The following is a 16,815-nucleotide window of genomic DNA, read 5'->3' on the forward strand; positions in this document are numbered from 1 at the left end:
TTCATGGTGGTCTATGATGCATGCAGATATGTTTTCTACAGCAAACAGGAAGTTGCCTCGCTGGGATTCACATCCCGTTTGAGTATTTTTTAGGTGAGGAAAATATTTTTTTAATTCCTATCCTGCTGTCGCTCTCACTTTCTTCTGCATGCTGTTCAAAAAGAAGAAGATATGATTGGGGCATTTTCATATCCCTAAATCCCCAGTTCATATCCAGCTGTCACCAAGTGTAAATTACATGATACAATGACAGTAACGAAATGAGGGCGAGAGAAAGAAATAGAGATGAAAACAGACAGAGGGAGCTGCAGCATATGTGCTGTGCTGGTATTCTATGCTGAGGGGTCGATTCGAGTCCTGGGATTTCTTCTGCTTATGCTCAGGTTTCGCTGAATGACCTCTATGAGTGCACACACACGCACACACACACACACACACACACACACAGAGCTTGGTCGTCTCCAGCATCAGACACACAAACACTTTTTATGAGCATCCAAAATCAATACAGCTGATAGCAGGCTAACTCGGCCAAGTGCGCTTTAACTTGTACATTTTTCATTAAACTCCGGACCTCGCACATGTGTGAACCTCTTTGATCTGAAATTGAAAACACCTCCTGCGTCTTTTATTGAAAGGTCTCTGTCAGTTTTCCAAAAGGTGCTGTTCAGTCTCCAGTGGAGGAGATTTACATCTAAGTGTGGAGTGTCTGGTCTAGTGTCTGTCCTCGACAACAAAAGAGGAAAGGATAGAAAAAAAAACATAATCACAGACTTCTTTTTCTCTTTATTACACCGCTCATCACTCTCGCCCCTCCTCCCTTCATTTGCTCTATCTCTTCTCACAGTGGCCCTGGAGTGACTCGGCTAGCCGAGTGGTGGAAGGTGGCCAGTGTGCATTCAGCGCCTTCACCGCTGCAGTATAATTACTCCTACTAATCAGAGCACTTTACAGCAGCTCCTCTGTTCATTTGAACCCCCTCCTCACTCTCTCCCAACACTCTGCCTCTCTGTCTACCCTCCCCTCCGCTCTTCCTATTAACCCTCCCTAATAGAAGACAGAGCGCTCACTTGAATAATTTGTAGTATGTGAGTGTGATGGATGTGTGCGTGTCCGGCGACAAACACAGAGGAAGATTGAGATAGAGGCAGAGCTGAGAGAGAGGGAGTGTTTGGCGGCTGATAAAGAGGTCATTGTACATGTGCTGCGCCTGATAGTTGCTCATCTCCACCCTGAACTGGCAGAAGCCAAGACACCAACCTCTGCACAAGACCCTGGGGTTAACTTCACCATAAAGACCTCAATGGCTCATAAAAATTAAATCTTTTTTTTCTCCCCCTCTCGTCCACACCCCGCTAATAAACACATCTCCCTGCACACACAGCCCCACGCTCATAAAATCCGGGCTAGTTTTATTTTGTTTCATGAGTGTTTTAAACCCACTGAAGCCAAAATTAAATTGTTAAAGCTCCACCGCCGCCTTTTAGCTCCCATTCTGTTCCAGCTGAGGTATGCAGCCTCTGGAGCCCCAGGTTTATCCTTTGGTCTACAGCCAGTCGTATTTTCTACATCAGCCTTAGAAGAAGAGGGAAAGAGGGGGAGTTACAGAGAAGTTGTAGTATACTGTAGTTAAGCTGTAGCTCTGTGTTGAGTCAGTGTTATGTGAAGCAGACTCCCAGGAGAGCTGTCATCTTGGCTCATAATGAGGAAGACAATTTACGAGTCCTAAGGTGCAACTGATGGATATAGACATCTGCATGGAGAGGACATGTCACTAAACCAAAGAAAGGCACTCACGGTAGTGCAGGATGAATGATAGCCCAGTGTGGTAAAGGAAAGGCCTCTTTGACAAACTGTATATAAAGCCAGACCTTCTTCACACTTTCACACCTTCCCATTCACAATTTATTCTATTTGCAAGCTTGTGTTGCATTGCTAATACCATTAGCCAGCCCTGCATTAGCTGAGTGATGTATGGCGGAGCTGAGGAAACCTGACTACATCCGAGGAAAGGTCAAGAAATGCGTGTAATACAGACACCCGTGTTCCACTCCTCTGAGTGCTCCCTCCTTTTAGACAGATCCGAATCAATAGCACTGCTTTAAATAGGCCTTTGCATTATTTCTGTTTCTAAGTATGGCATGCACATGGGGTGTATTTTTCTGTCCGTGAAAGATACTTTCTACCATTTCAGTAAACCAATCCCCCCCGCCACAGGAGGCAGGAATGCCTCGTCATCATCACGCAGGCAGAGAGACCAACGTGGACTCTTAACGGCCAGCAGAAGTTTTTGAAATATGTCCACATTAGTTGCCCATCAAGGTCCCATCGGACTATTAAAGCGAGTAACCGTGTGTAAATTATGCAACAAATCAATGTGTGCCATGTCAGTGAAAAGAGAATATGTGTGTAGACAGGCTTTGTCCGTGATGGTCCGCTGAATTTCTTCTTCCTGTTATTTGAGCACATCACCCTCTCAAAATTCTTCATTTAAAAGGAATAGCTTGCGTATGTCCGAGCAGATAAAGCTTTTCTGAACAAACATTTTAAATTAGTGATGCTGAGAAACAGTAGGTGCATACCATCATGCACAGAAATGAGGGGACAGCTGTTAAATGTACCAATAAAACATTTCTTGGAAGTGCTTTTGGGTTTAGTTATGCATGTTTTGAGATTCTTTCTCCAAGATAATGAAAATGACATTTAAAATATTCAACAGCAACACGTCTTCGCAAAAAATGTCCCCCATCACTCTGTATAATCCACAGAACACACTGTCAACTGTCTTCATACACACCATTTCTTTGGTTCAGAGTAGTTCCAATGAAAATGTCTCGACAGTGAGGTCTGTGGGTTATCCAGAGTAACCAGGACATTGTTTCTGGAAAGACTCACTGCTGTTGAATTATTAAAACATAATTTTTCAATCCTGTGAGAAGCACAAAGTGATTTTTTTTTCACCTCAAGTGAATTGGGGTAGAGGCAGAAATGTAAGAGGTGATTATCTGTGGGAAACCTGGAGCCTCAAACCGCGCAGAAAAAGTTGTTTGAAGCAGGGTGAAATTTGCCGTCGCAACATTCCTTGCAAAAGTCGGGATTTATAAAGAATTTCCAATGCGTAAAAATGTGCCTAGTTTTCCACAACCTTTTGACCATGCGTGTGATCGTGTGTAATGCTCCCAAGGTTTTGTAGACTGCGTTTTAGTGAACTCCAATGGTAACACGAAATATCACATGGATAAAGTACTCTTGATGCATAGCGCACAGCCTGCATGTGAGCACACTCTAAATTTTAATTTAGTTTTCGTAACAATCAATTAGGTCTATCCATGAATTATAAAAATTGATATTTATATCCAACAAATAAATCTATTTAAGGCCTCCAAACAGGATTTCTTTTCGATGTTCTACCACTGTTAGGAGCACCTTGCTCTCACAATCACTGGATCGTGTTTTTCCACCCCATTTTTACGTTTCATTATTTTTTTTTTTATCAAGGGCTCTTTTACAAGGCTGAAATATTCATTGATTGATTAATATGGACCTTATTAGGAGAACTATGGGACGACCTTGGGAGGAGCATGAGTCTCGTGCACGATCGCATAAGGTAACGCACGCCCGTATTTATAACAAGAAGAGTGCGTACCGGTTTACGCCGCAAGGTGTTATAAATCAGAATTTAGTTTTTGCGTACGAAAATCTTTCAGAATAGAATCTACGTACAGTTTTATAAATCAGGCCCCTGGACAAATAATATGAAAATTACTTGAGGTGCTAGCCTTATTAGAAAATGTGCAATGTGCAAATTACTAGTAACAAAGTTTAAAAAAATGTCGCTATGATTTAAAATGAATACCTACTTTTGAAATATGTTGTGTGAGTATTAAAGATACTGAATGAGTAAATGTAATGCATTAGCAATGAAGACTGAAATCTAGTTACAATACATGGCAACCAGTTAGTGATCCATGTTGCTCGCTGTAATCATCACACTATAGAGTTTAACCCCTAAAAAACGGAACAATTGTAAAGTACGACGACCTCTTAATAATTTGGGATGGAGCGTCCCAGTCTTTGGCCTTGAAGGAAGCCTCAGGGGTCTCCACAGGGTTAAACCTGTGAGCGTCTGTACGAAGCTAATGAGGAGCAGCCTGAGGTTCTGCTGGGAATTACGGGCTCAGATCTGAACCAGGCTGCACATTCTCCATCCCCACTAGGCTGCTGAGCTCAGAGAAGTTTTGGTTTTGGCTGGACAGGCCTTCTTCTCTCCTGCTGTACTGTACCCTGAGGGAGCGAATAACGTGCAGACAACTCTTTGAGCCTTCCTACCATCTGACAGAATCACTGCAGTGTTAGTTACAGCGCTATTCAAAACAGAAGTATAATATGACAGGACTTGTAGGAGAGATCTGATGGATAAACTGTCCTGCCCATCAGAGTGGGCATGGCGCTGCTGCTGCAACATAGGAAATTACACTGAATCATTAATGGAGCTCACAAAGAAAGAGGAAATAGGACAATTTATGAAAATTAATCCTCTCTCCAGGCTTTGCTTTGATAGAAACCAGACCCGTCCAGTAGCACAGAACCTTCCTGCCTCTCTGGCCTCAGCAAAGGCTACACTCAAAGTGATGACCTCCCTAAAGCCCCCGACTTTGTTCTACATGGATCCATATGGCCTTGATGTCATGCAATGAGCAGAGATCTCTTAGATGGGGACGGGGTGAGAAGAGACCTGGGTTGCAGGGCACAGGCCTGGTGTGTGGTGGGCTGGTGGGGGACAGATATTTGCCCCCATCATCGAGGAACATTCCTTTTCTTTTTGCACACAACAACTCAGCCAGAACCCATCTGTCTATCAGAAACAGCTGCCGCATGTGTGCAGTGCATGAGACATCTGGTTGGGGACTGGTGACTAAAACCCCCAACAAACAGGCTCTCAGAGAAGATATGAAAGTGTCTTGTCATGATTTGTAAATGTAATTTGAAATGTAGGTCGGTTGGTCCATCACTTTGGTCCAGACTGAAATACTAATTACAAACTGGCTGGATTGAAATTTGGTACATATATTCATGGTGCCCAGATCATGACTTATAAGAACTTTGCTTTTTAATCTTGTGAGAGTATGAGTTTGACATTGAACATGAATTAGAAAAATATTTGGTACAGGTTACTTACATTACATTTAGCTGATGCTTTTAGCCAAAGCAACTTCCAATTGCTATATATGTCAGAGGTCGCACGCCTCTGGAGCAACTATGGGTTAAGTGTCTGGCTCAGGAACACATTGGTTGATGTATCGCAGTGGGAATTGAACCCAAATCTCCCACACTAAAGGCATGTGTCATATCCACTGCGCCATCACCACCACCCAAGTTCAGGTTACTCAGGATGAAATGTACTTTAATTACTTTGGCATCCTCTAAATCATCATGGCAGCACCATCATCATGTTAAACTTTCTGTTTTGTGCCAATTAGCAAATGTAAACATGCAAATACACTGAATTAAAATGGTGAACATTTGAACCAATTGCCCTTCTACTTAATTTAACTTGAACATTATGCCTGCTAAACACACAATGGTACAAATCTGAGCTATTTCCTTGAGTATTTCCATTTACTAATTAATGATGTATTATTAGAAGAAAAAACTTAATTGATTCTAGAGCTACCCAGTCAGCAAAAAAAAAGAAAGCCTCACAGAGCTGCTAGAATGGCCATAAACTTAATTTTGTCTTTTTCTCAGTCGTATCTAAGCATTTCTTTTCTGACAGACGCTCCCTTTTCTCCCACACAGATCCTCTGCTCCCAACATATATCTCTCCCACCTCCGATATGGGCCTGTCTCCACCCTCCTTCACCAATTATTTCCTCCCCGATGGCTCCGACAGCCCGCTGCCGGGAGGACAGACGACCACGTCTAGCGCTGGCTCTCCTCGCTTCCTCGGCCACGGGCTCAACGAAAACCTCATCCCCATGTACTGCTCCATCCTGGCCGCCGTGGTGGTGGGCCTCGTGGCCTACATCGTTTTCAAGAGGTCAGTTAGTAGAAAAGAACGGGATGAAAAGGTGCTTTGTGGTTAAAGACATCAGCACAATTGGGTTTTGCACCTCAGCCGCAATATAATCTAGGACAAAGAGGGTGATGGAGATAGTGGCCTGCTGGGTGGTGTTGGATAGAGTGACAGATGTTGCTCCGGGCTAAAAAAAAAAAAAAAAAAGGCAGGAAGGTGGTGAAATACTCAGACCTTCCATGGTCAAAGAGGTTTTGACCCACTTCTAGAGACTCACTCGAATGTACCACAATGAGCTTTGAAAAAAAATAAAAAATAAAAGGTCACAACACTTAATGCATTACAAAGGTCACACACAAACACATTGAGGACACGATCCACACGTATGCAAGCACTCATACAGACAGATACAAGCCCGGGCTGAAACACATCTAAAACAAGTAAACAAGCTCATTAGTGGAATTGATTGTTTGAGAAGTGCCGACTGGGGGAAATTCGAGTGCCAGAGTCACGCACACATCTGGCTAATAATCCTCATGTATTTGTCGTCATGCAGAAAACGGACTGCAAATTAAGTGAATAAGTAAAACACTTAGAGGTGTTAAATATACTGTACAGCTCAATACCCAATGAATATTTTAATTGATTCATGAGTAATTTATCTTTCAAAAAGAAGCATTAGTAGAGAATTGTAAAGCTTTTTTTATGTGTTGTGAACTTCTTATGAGCATTTTTTTTATATGTAAATATACCGTTTACAATGATAATGATTTATAATTAAAATTCATAGTCATTTCTAAGAACAGGGAGTTCCCAATGTCAGATAGAGGTAGACAAAAGCAGCTAATTTCTAGCGGGTGACTGTTGCTTTTGCCAACTGGCACTTGGATTTTATCCGCTGTAGTCAGCCAGCTAATTAAGCTAACGTTAGCTCCATGGTTGGAATGAAAAGAATGCGGTCTCCACCTAGACTTTTTGAATGTTTCAAGAAAATGTAACTTCCCCAAGTCCAATAAAGAGCAGGACAGAGCCGCTAGAGCCTGAACTCTGATAGAATCCCGGAGCAGCTTCCACACAGTGGGGGAATACAACACTGTGCAGATGGTGAAAATGGATTTTCTTGTTACATAACCTGTAACCCAACAAGCTAATGCAATTAGCTGCTCCCTTAGAAACACTCTGTTACTGTAGCTGCAATAGTTAGCCGGGCATGCTAACGTTTGCAGCTTATGTTAGAGCAGACAAACACGCTGTTTTCTCCTCTTGCGTGGTTTAGATTTCGAAAGTATACAAATGGTTAAGATCTTTCCTGGAAAAAGCAAAAAAATGTTTTAGATTTTTACTTAGCATGACACAACACCTCTTAAAATCTGAAAACAATTACTGTTATTGTTTTATAACTGCTGTGAAATCCAAGTATCGACCTACACATAGGATCACCATGAATCATATCGAGAGGATCGCTATCCTCCTTTGACATGCCGTTTCTCCACAGGTGGAATAGCTGCAAGCAGAACAAGCAGGCAGCTAATAACCGCGCAGCTACAAACAACCAGATGGTGACGCCGGAGGGAGAGAAGCTGCACAGCGACAGCGGAATTTCGGTGGACAGTCAGAGTCTGCAGGAGCAGCAGCAGCAGGCCCAGGCTGAAGTCCAGGCTCAGCCCTCACACTCACGCACACAGGAACAGATAGGTAAGCATAAAACTCACTCTTTATTTTTGTGATTAACAGAAGTATGAATATTTTAATGATGGAACCAGGGCATTGATTAGGGCTGGGCGACAATCCAATATTATTGTAACCTATCAAGTACATTTAATTTACATAACCCAATATCACAAATGTATTTGCTATAATTAAATTTTTTATTTTCAATTTTTCAATTCAATTTTATTTATAGTATCAAATCATAACATAGGTTATCTAGAGACACTTTACAGATAGAGTAGGTCTAGACCACACTCTATAATTTACAAAGCCCCAACAATTCCAACAATTCCAGTAATTCCCTCAAGAGCAAGCAGTGCGACAGTGGAGAGGAAAAACTCCCTCTTGGGAAGAAACCTCGGACAGACCCAGGCTCTTGGTAGGCGTTGTGTGACGGGCCGGTTGGGGGTGTGATGAACAGTGGCAATAGTAGTCACATTAATAATGGAACAGTGACTGGATGTAGCGGGAAGCAGCAGGGTTCAGCAGGAAGCACCATGACATTGCAGGGCACCGCTGAGCTCAGCAGGGAGTGCAGCAGGACCACGGCGACAGCTGGAACCAGGATCTTGGTGCCAACGTTCTCCAAGGAAATATGCTGGGGGAAAAAACATGTGATGCACACCGTGTCTTCTTTATTAGGTACAGCTGTACAGTGTAATGCAATCCAATCAGAGTATATCAGAGTATAATGTTCTTTTGACACTGTCATTAAATTATATATTTTAGCATTGAGGACATAGTTAGTAATAGTGTTTCTAATTTAACTATGACTGCAGTAATAAACATATTAAATTCACACATTTTCGATAAAGTCACCAAAAGTTAAAAATCATGAGCTTTGTAAAGACAGATTTTATGGCGGGGCTGTTGTTTTGGATTGCATTTGCTTGTACATCGGTACCTGTGGGAAAATATTGTAATCAATATTGTTATATGGATTTCAATCAAATTGCCCAGTCCTAGCATCAGTTACTGTAACTAAACCCCAAGGCGTGTCAACATTTTTACATCTACTATCTGTTAAATATAGTCAAGATTCCAGGCCTGGACCTACAACTTTATTTATAACTTTATTTTAAACTCTTAACATAAGACACTCCTCCAAGCTTGAATACATTCCTACTTGACGCTGTGATATTCTAGTTGTCCTTATCGATTACATCAAGATACTCTGATTTTGCGTGTAGTGGTTCTCCAGCAGCGTGAAAGTCTTTTCCTTGGAATAAAAGACACATTTCTGGGGGTTGCGATCAAAAACAATACATCATATGCACAGGACACCTAGCTGCCAAGAGCAGCCAAATATTACATGCATGATGTATTAGACTGCAGGAATGTAGAGAATATGATTGAGGCACCTGTAGTAACATGAATATAAGGCGCGTACTGAACATTAGTTTGGCTGTATGCCTCCTAATCATAAATATTGAGCTATACCATCAGTATGAGGCTGAAGAATTCAGCGCTGACAGACGTTGACACAGTTTCTATCTTAGTGTGCAGTACATTTAAAAATAGTAATGTATAAGGAAAGTACGTAACTGCATATCTTTAATCTTACTACTCTTCTGTATCTATATTTGTCTCTGTTTGACTCTTAAAGTATTTTGGGTGTTTGTTTGTGGGACAGACTTTACCACGTAGTGTTACAAGCCAGACAAAATCTAAAAGGTTTAGTGAGATTAACTCACTAGATCATGCTTGGCTTGGAGGGATAAAAACAACATTATGCACTTTAGAGATCTATTATAAAGCAATTTTCCAAGAGCTTAATTTACTTCTTTCGGTGCAGTGCAGTGTTTAGTTTTTAAGGATTTAAAGGATAAGACATGCGTTATATTGTTATTGTTAAATGCCATGAAAAGACCAAATCCAACTACTCCTACTTCGATGAAAAGAGAAAAATTGGTGAATTATGTATTAATATTAATATTTCAGACCTATTAGCAGCCCTCACACTGGGTACCAACACACACAAAATGAGGCTTGGTGCATTGTCTGGAAACTGCAGAGTGGCTACAAAAAGAGGATAACCTTTAAACAGCTTGGAGAATAAAAGCAAGTGCTGCAGGAATGAGATGTGACCTCAGAGCAGTCTACCTTCCTTCCAATACTCAAATAGCACTCACATTAAAGAGATGAAACTATCGCTCTCACTCAAACTATACTGTACACGTAAACCTGAGAGGCATTTTACTTGAAGAAGAACTCAAGTTCAGTCATAATCTTGTTATTCATTCAGTCATTCATGCTTCTCTCCTAGACTTTCTCTCTAAGGATCTCATATGTTTCCTTCCTCGTCTTCTTGTGAATTATAGTAAGGCCTCGAAAATGGTTATGCAGGAATAATAATGTGCTAACAAGCCATTCAGCCGATACATCCTCCCTCGAACAATCAACATCACTGTGTCTTTTTTGGTATAACCATTACGTTCTAATGAGGCTTGGGAAAAGCTTATTTTGTTTTGTTTGAGTCCCTTTTTCTATTCTTTCACTCAACAAATGCAAAGCCTGCTGCACGTCAAAGAAAAGAAGGAATTTCTTTTGAGGAAGGAGCTTGGGATTGGTTCATTGAGAAGATGAGTGCCCAGTTAACCCTGTCGCCTCTTTAACTAATTGTCTCATTAGCAGGTGTTTTGAGAAGGGGTCCAGGCCTAGTCTCGCTGCTTTTCAAAATCTGATCCAGTGCCAGCGTTTAGCACGTGCTAATTGGCATTAGCAGCGTCTGCGGGTACGGAAGCCATTAAAAAGGCAGCAAATGCTCTCGTGCTGGGGGCCGTTGGTTCTTCCACAACCAACTGGTTCTGTTAAAATACGCGAGAGGGTGAGAATATGCACAATAAATCCACGATAAATCGCAGGGGGTTTCCTGTTTCCAATGAACCATATTTTACTGCTGGCTAAAATAATGGGAACACCTCCAGTCAAAACAAGTGAAATAAGCCTTTAAAAAGAGAAATAGAGCAATGAAAATGTCTGTTTTGACTGACAACATTCAGAGAGGGTATTCCCTGCATGAGTCACTGGTGAGCGCTCCTACATAAAGAGTGCTCGGCCTCATTTCTGTCTGCTCATCTCCATTAAAAAGGACCATCTATCTGTGCAGCACTCCTCCCTGCCCGTTTCCCCCTCTAAATCGTGCATATTGAATGTGTTTAAAATTTAAACGAGACTCTAAGCCCTTGCTCACATCGCCCATCCGTGCATTACTGTCCTGCGTTTGACCTCAGAGTCTACACAAAATAGAATCAAGGCAAATGTCAGTCAAAAAAAGAAATCTGAAGGAGGGTTAAATCTTGATTTGTGAAAAAGAAGGGGTACACATCTTGGTGTTCCAGCTTTAAAACGGACTGAAAATCATGCAGCAGCAAGCATGCAGTCCTGAATATCAGCAACACAGATTGTTATTGAAATAAACTTTTCTATGTAGACAGCACAATGTAATGCATTCCAAAATGCACTGAGATGCTTCATGAATCAGGTGTAGGTGAGCCTTACTGAAAAGCCTGAGGGAGGAGGGTCATTATTACAGCACTGCAATTAACAGCTATAGAGGGGTTCCAGTTTAGTTTGCATTTGTGATTATGGACAAGAGACCTGGGGACCTGCAGGAGCTCAACAGTACATCCAGTGCGTAACACTATCCAGCAGAAAGTTACAGTAATAATGTAGCTGAGTCATGTAACAAATTACTAATGCAATTTCAATAATAGAGGATGGATGACTCATAATTTCTCCCTCATTTTGATGAATCTTCTTTGTGTGGAAGTATTCCCATCATTGCTGGGTGACAACAACATTAGGCATACAGTAATCAGTATTTTAGATTAGATTAGATTCAACTTTATTGTCATTGTGCAGAGTACAAGTACAAAGACAGCAAAATGCAGTCCAACCAGAAGTGCAAAAAAAAGAAAAGTGCAATGCGATATACAAGTATAGACAGGTGGTGCATAGGCAGGACAAGAAATATATTGGTGTTATAAGAGCACAATAAATATAGCTATGTAACATGAACAACATGTACAGATATGTGCAATGTAGTAGCAGTGACATTATACTAGTAGTAAGAATAATATAGATACAGATATATGCAGTGTATTAACAGAATATATTAATATTAATTTGCCTTGTTCATTTAGAGGTAATGGGATTCACGTTCTTTCCTCATTTTTGGCCTACAGTTCACATGCCCAAGGGTCCCAAAGGCAGAGCTTAGTGACTCAGGTACTACACTAAAGAACTAGAAATCCCTTTTTTCCACATTCCTTTTTTTAATTCCCACTGCATCTGGAGTTAAATTGGGCAAAGTAGTTTGATAAGAGATTGATAAATGATAGTGCTGTTTGAGAAACTATTTCTTTTGTGTTTTGTATTTACAGTTACCCATCTCTGATGGTTGAGTAGATGTGAAGCGGATCAGAATCATGGAAAACACAAATGATTTTTCACTTTCGTTAACATTGCGAGATAGGGCGTTTGTGCTGCATTCGTGTGGTGTTGGAATAATTGGAGAAATTTGTTCCACAACTGGGAACATTCACCCTGCATTAACATTGTGAGATGTTAAAGAGCATGCCTTGGCGGAGTACTGCGCTCTCCAAGTGCCCTTCTAGATTTTTGTTTTCGAAGCATTTCTTGTTGGAAAGCCACAAGGCTCAGCCAAAAGAAGAGATGTCCCAATCACTTCATTTCTCCTGATGCTTTAGAATCTGCAGAGTCTGATCAAATATACTCAAAATATTTACTTTTGTTCTATTCGGATAATTTCTTCCCACTACATAATACAGCTACATAGTGCATGCTTTAGGTAACGCTAAACTTACCCCAAATTAGTAAAACCATTTATTATATTTGACAGCAGAAAAAAATAATAAAATTTCAAGAAAATACATGGAGGCCTTTGGGGAGTAGGCTAGATAAAAGATGAATTAATATTTGCTTAACAGATCTGACAAACGAAATTAAAACCAGTGAGCACAGAGACAAAAAGAACTACATAAATCTCTATATTTAAATAAACGTAGCTTTGGCAACAACAACAAAAATACTGTGTTCATGTGGGATCCAATCTCTCATCTCTCAAGCTAATTGAGAAAATACGTTTTCTGGGTCTTCAAGAGTTAACATTATCTTACACAATACTCTAGAGAAAGATGCAAACGAGTGAAAGGGTTGGAGCTGTGGTGGGTAAGATGTGACTGTCATTGACTTATAATATGTACATGGAATTTGGGGTTTAAATGGAAAAGTAATAAAATAAGTTGCACAATGAAGGACTGTCTCAAGGGAGCGATTAGTAAAGTAACAAAACAAGTAATATATTTTTCAAATTAGTAAAACAATCCCAATGTCTATTCAATTTTCCCCGGGAGTTCTTGTGATCACCATGAAACCATCTGAAATTCCATCCCAATCAGCAAATTTAAAAGCTTTTATCGTGGCTTAGGGTCCAATCAGGATTGCCTGAATGTGCTGATTAAAAAAGAAAGAAAGAAAGTTGGTAACAAAGCTTTGCTGGGAGTTCACATTTCAGAACAGATTGAACTGATTCAATGAAAGACAGCTTGTATTGATTCTTGGAATGAGGTCGGACTGAAAACATCGGACAGCCATGTGGCCACCATTATCACCGCTGCCTCCAAAATGAGGTGTAATGGAACAGAAACAGTTGCAGTGAAGGTAGAAGTACAGGTGCAAGCCACTGATCCTGTTCCTGTGCGTTACAGATGGCTGTGCATTGGCCAGCATCGGTGTCTCTCTGCTCTTTGTCACTGCTGATGCCTGTCGTGTCTGTTTAGACTGAAAGGAAGAGAGAGGAGTGCTATGGACTGTGGCCGTCACTGGACAGAATCAATGTGGGTAGAACCAGTGAGCAGAGAGGCAGAGTATAGCACTCAAAGTGTATTTTATAACAGAAAAATGTGTGGAAGAAGATTTTCAGCAACGGAAAAGGAATGAAAACCGAAGGAAGGTATGACATAACTCAACAAAAGAATCCCCCTCTTCTAAAGCTTTAAAATAAACCATCTTGTAAACTTCCCTGGCACAAGGATGCATTGATACTAGAATACACCAACCGGACTCGTGGGTCCTCTCAGAAATGCCTCTGCATTCCCGAGGCGTTTCCATGGCTTCCCTCAATGGACAACAGGTTAAGAGGTTTGTGGGAAAAGAGTGCATTTGTCTCCCATCCTCATCCGGCTAATGACTCCAGTTTAGGAGGTTCAGATTGAGTGAGTGAGTGACACCACAGGGCCCCCTGCAGGGAAAAGTGTGATTATCAGGGTTTTTTTTTTCATGCAGAAGGTTTTTGGTGGATAGGAAGTTACAATATTTGTGGGCAGGGAATCGCACTGAAAAACATTCAGACACTAATCAAGGTGCCCTTAATCAAAGGACTTCCCACTTACTAAGAAGAGCTGCTCAGTGGGAAACACAAGAAGACTGTGTTGGTACAATTGAGAATACTTAATTGTGTATGAAAAATGTTCATGAACCACCGCTCATTTAAATATCACCACAAATCACCTGTGTCCTCTCCCAGGGCCTGACATTCATTTTGACTTTCTCTCTGCAGTGGTGAGGGTGGATGGCGGCCCCCAGCCTGACACGCCTTCTCCTGATGTCTAAAGGACGAGGAAGAGGAAGAAAAAGAAGAAGAGGAGGCGTCAGAGCTAAGGACGTGGAGAGGAGAGCAGGGACTTGAACTGTGGACCAAAAAGAAAGCAGGGGCAAGGATCACATGGAGACGTAAAACTGACCGATTCATATCTGAAGTGGACAAAGGAGCAGAGACTTTTATGGACATTTCAGCACCTTTGGGCCACAGTCTGACTCTTCATCCCTGCATATAGAGTCCAACTCTATCAATCAGTGTGTGCCTGGACACAACTTCTACGGCAATATCAACCAATCTGTACCAATGTCACTGCAGATACATAATCATAGATATATGCCAGTGCATCTCATATTAACTGACTACTCCAGTATCTAATAATGACATAATTCTCACTAACTGCCAACGTAGTCTCCTCAGCCCCTTCTTAAGCTTTACATTGTCCCCTTACTTCCACAATCACTCGCCATGAAACATATGTGCCTGAAGTAAATAGGTAGAAAGGTTCTCCATTATCTCCTCTTTCTCTTCCTTGTGCATCAGAGACTTTCTTCCTCATAGACCAGCGTTTTTTCCTCTCACATCTTCCTCTGTGGCGTCCCACCGTCAGATAATCCTCCGTCTCTCTCCATAGAATTCCCTCTATTAGACCCCCGCCATCATCTGCGATACAAAAAGCAGCGGGGGAGCCGTGAGTCATTCCCGAAACTTCTTCTGAAGTTCTTTATTCTTTTATAATTTAACCACAGACGCTTTTCATGGCATGTCGTCTTGTAAAATGTGTCATTGTTTCAGATCGGCTGCACCGACTGATGCACATGACTCATATTTGAGACAAAGGTGAATAGCTGTGCAGCCTGCTCGGTTATCAACTATCTTTTCTTTGGGTGAGATGAATCTTCCGGAACTCGACGCTGACCCCTTCACAGCGCCTCCAGGCATTGAATTTCATGCTTATAATGTAACACACCCTAATGTTTGTCTCCCGTTTGTGGTGCATTACTTTCATTTTGTGGCTTGAGTTACACAGCTGATTCAGCAGGGTGCCTCCATGGCCCTAACATAAGAGAAACCTCTCCAGACTGTGGAGCTCTGCTGACTCACTGTGATGCTGTCTAATGACGCCATCAGTGACCCAGTATACAGAGCTGCTCATTAAACAGATGCTTCAATGAATTTGGTACTGAAAAGAAACAGAGGAATCCCATTTGTCGTGCTTTACGCTTACCGAGTGGAAAATTGGGACACCCCTCAGAGGCACCCACCCTCTCCACACTCACTCTTAGAGTCTTGCGTACGACTCTGTCGGCGTGATAGAGCCTGATAAACAGTGCGGAGGCGCTAATGCATCGGTGGCGGCGGCGCCCAAGTCAACACGGGGCCCATTAGATAGACATCCTGACAGGCAGGTAGTAATTACCTCAGGGTTTCAGCTTCATTTACCCTCTGCTTGGCTCGGCTCAGCCACTTCTCATCGGGATTAATGCTGCGGACAACAGAGGGGCGACACGGCTCTCTTTGAAGCCTCAGCATGACATTACCGATCCCTTATCTAAGTCTGAAGCCACTGACATTTACTATAATGCCATGGTGATATAAAAGCACTTAGTTGCAAGGCAGGGTTGCACCTTTTATCACGCAGGACCACTTTACGCTGCCTCCCTCCTGCTGCTTGCAGTAACTGTAAAAGCAGTCGACATAGATATCTAGTAAAAGAAGTATAGTGTAGCAGAGTTTGACTGCACTGCTTTAGCATTCATTTCTACAGAAGCGTGTACTTTCTCAGGGTACCTCTTGTTGTGGTGTGATTTAAGATTATCAAGAGATCTGTAGAGGATTTCTGTAAACAACCTGTAGATGTATGATAGAGTAGGTAGGTAGGCAGGTACAGATATAAAGCAGCTGTTGATGTTGAAAAAAAGACAAAGATACGGGTTGACATGCTAATTAGCTGATTCCGACATGATTCAGACACTGAATTTTAAGACATAGTTTGACATTTTGGGGAAAAAAAAAAGTTATTCACTTTATTTCTCAGACTTTAATAAGAAGATTGATACCACTCTCATGTCACGTACAGTAAAGACAATGCTACCGCCAGCATGTGGTTAGCTTAGCTGAGCATAAAGACGGGAGTAACAGCTAGCCTGACTCTGTCCAGAGATTACAAAATCCACCCAGCAGGACCTTGAAAACTTACTCATTACTACATTATATCTAGTTTGTTTAATACAAAAAACACGTTTGGTGATAAGCTGGACCATAACTTTGTGACAATGTATCCATCTTCTTATGCAACTCTGGAAAAGAAAGCGAATACCTGTACGAACTAAGATATGTTTAATTGTTAACGGAGCTTGTAGAGTTTAGTGAGCAATGGAGGGATAAGAAATGTCTGGAAGACAGAGAAAGTGAATCATTAAATCATGTGCGACGCTGCATGGATCGGTCGCATGGTCACCAAAAT

General features: G+C 41.6%; 1 protein-coding gene across 2 annotated transcripts in view; it reads left to right on the plus strand.

Annotated features, from left to right (window-relative positions):
- The window catches only part of ngfra (nerve growth factor receptor a (TNFR superfamily, member 16)), a 32,322-nt gene extending 15,957 nt beyond the window's left edge, over nucleotides 1–16,365 (plus strand). For both annotated transcript variants that reach the window (XM_028598903.1, XM_028598904.1), the window contains 3 exons: nucleotides 5,800–6,040; nucleotides 7,512–7,711; nucleotides 14,310–16,365. In XM_028598903.1, coding sequence (XP_028454704.1) covers nucleotides 5,800–6,040; nucleotides 7,512–7,711; nucleotides 14,310–14,362 — 494 coding nt within the window. In that variant the 3' untranslated portion in view covers nucleotides 14,363–16,365. The remainder of the gene's footprint in view (nucleotides 1–5,799; nucleotides 6,041–7,511; nucleotides 7,712–14,309) is intronic.
- Nucleotides 16,366–16,815: the final 450 nt, after the last annotated feature.

Source organism: Perca flavescens, chromosome 15, assembly GCF_004354835.1.
Source record: "Perca flavescens isolate YP-PL-M2 chromosome 15, PFLA_1.0, whole genome shotgun sequence".
Lineage (NCBI taxonomy): Eukaryota > Metazoa > Chordata > Actinopteri > Perciformes > Percidae > Perca > Perca flavescens.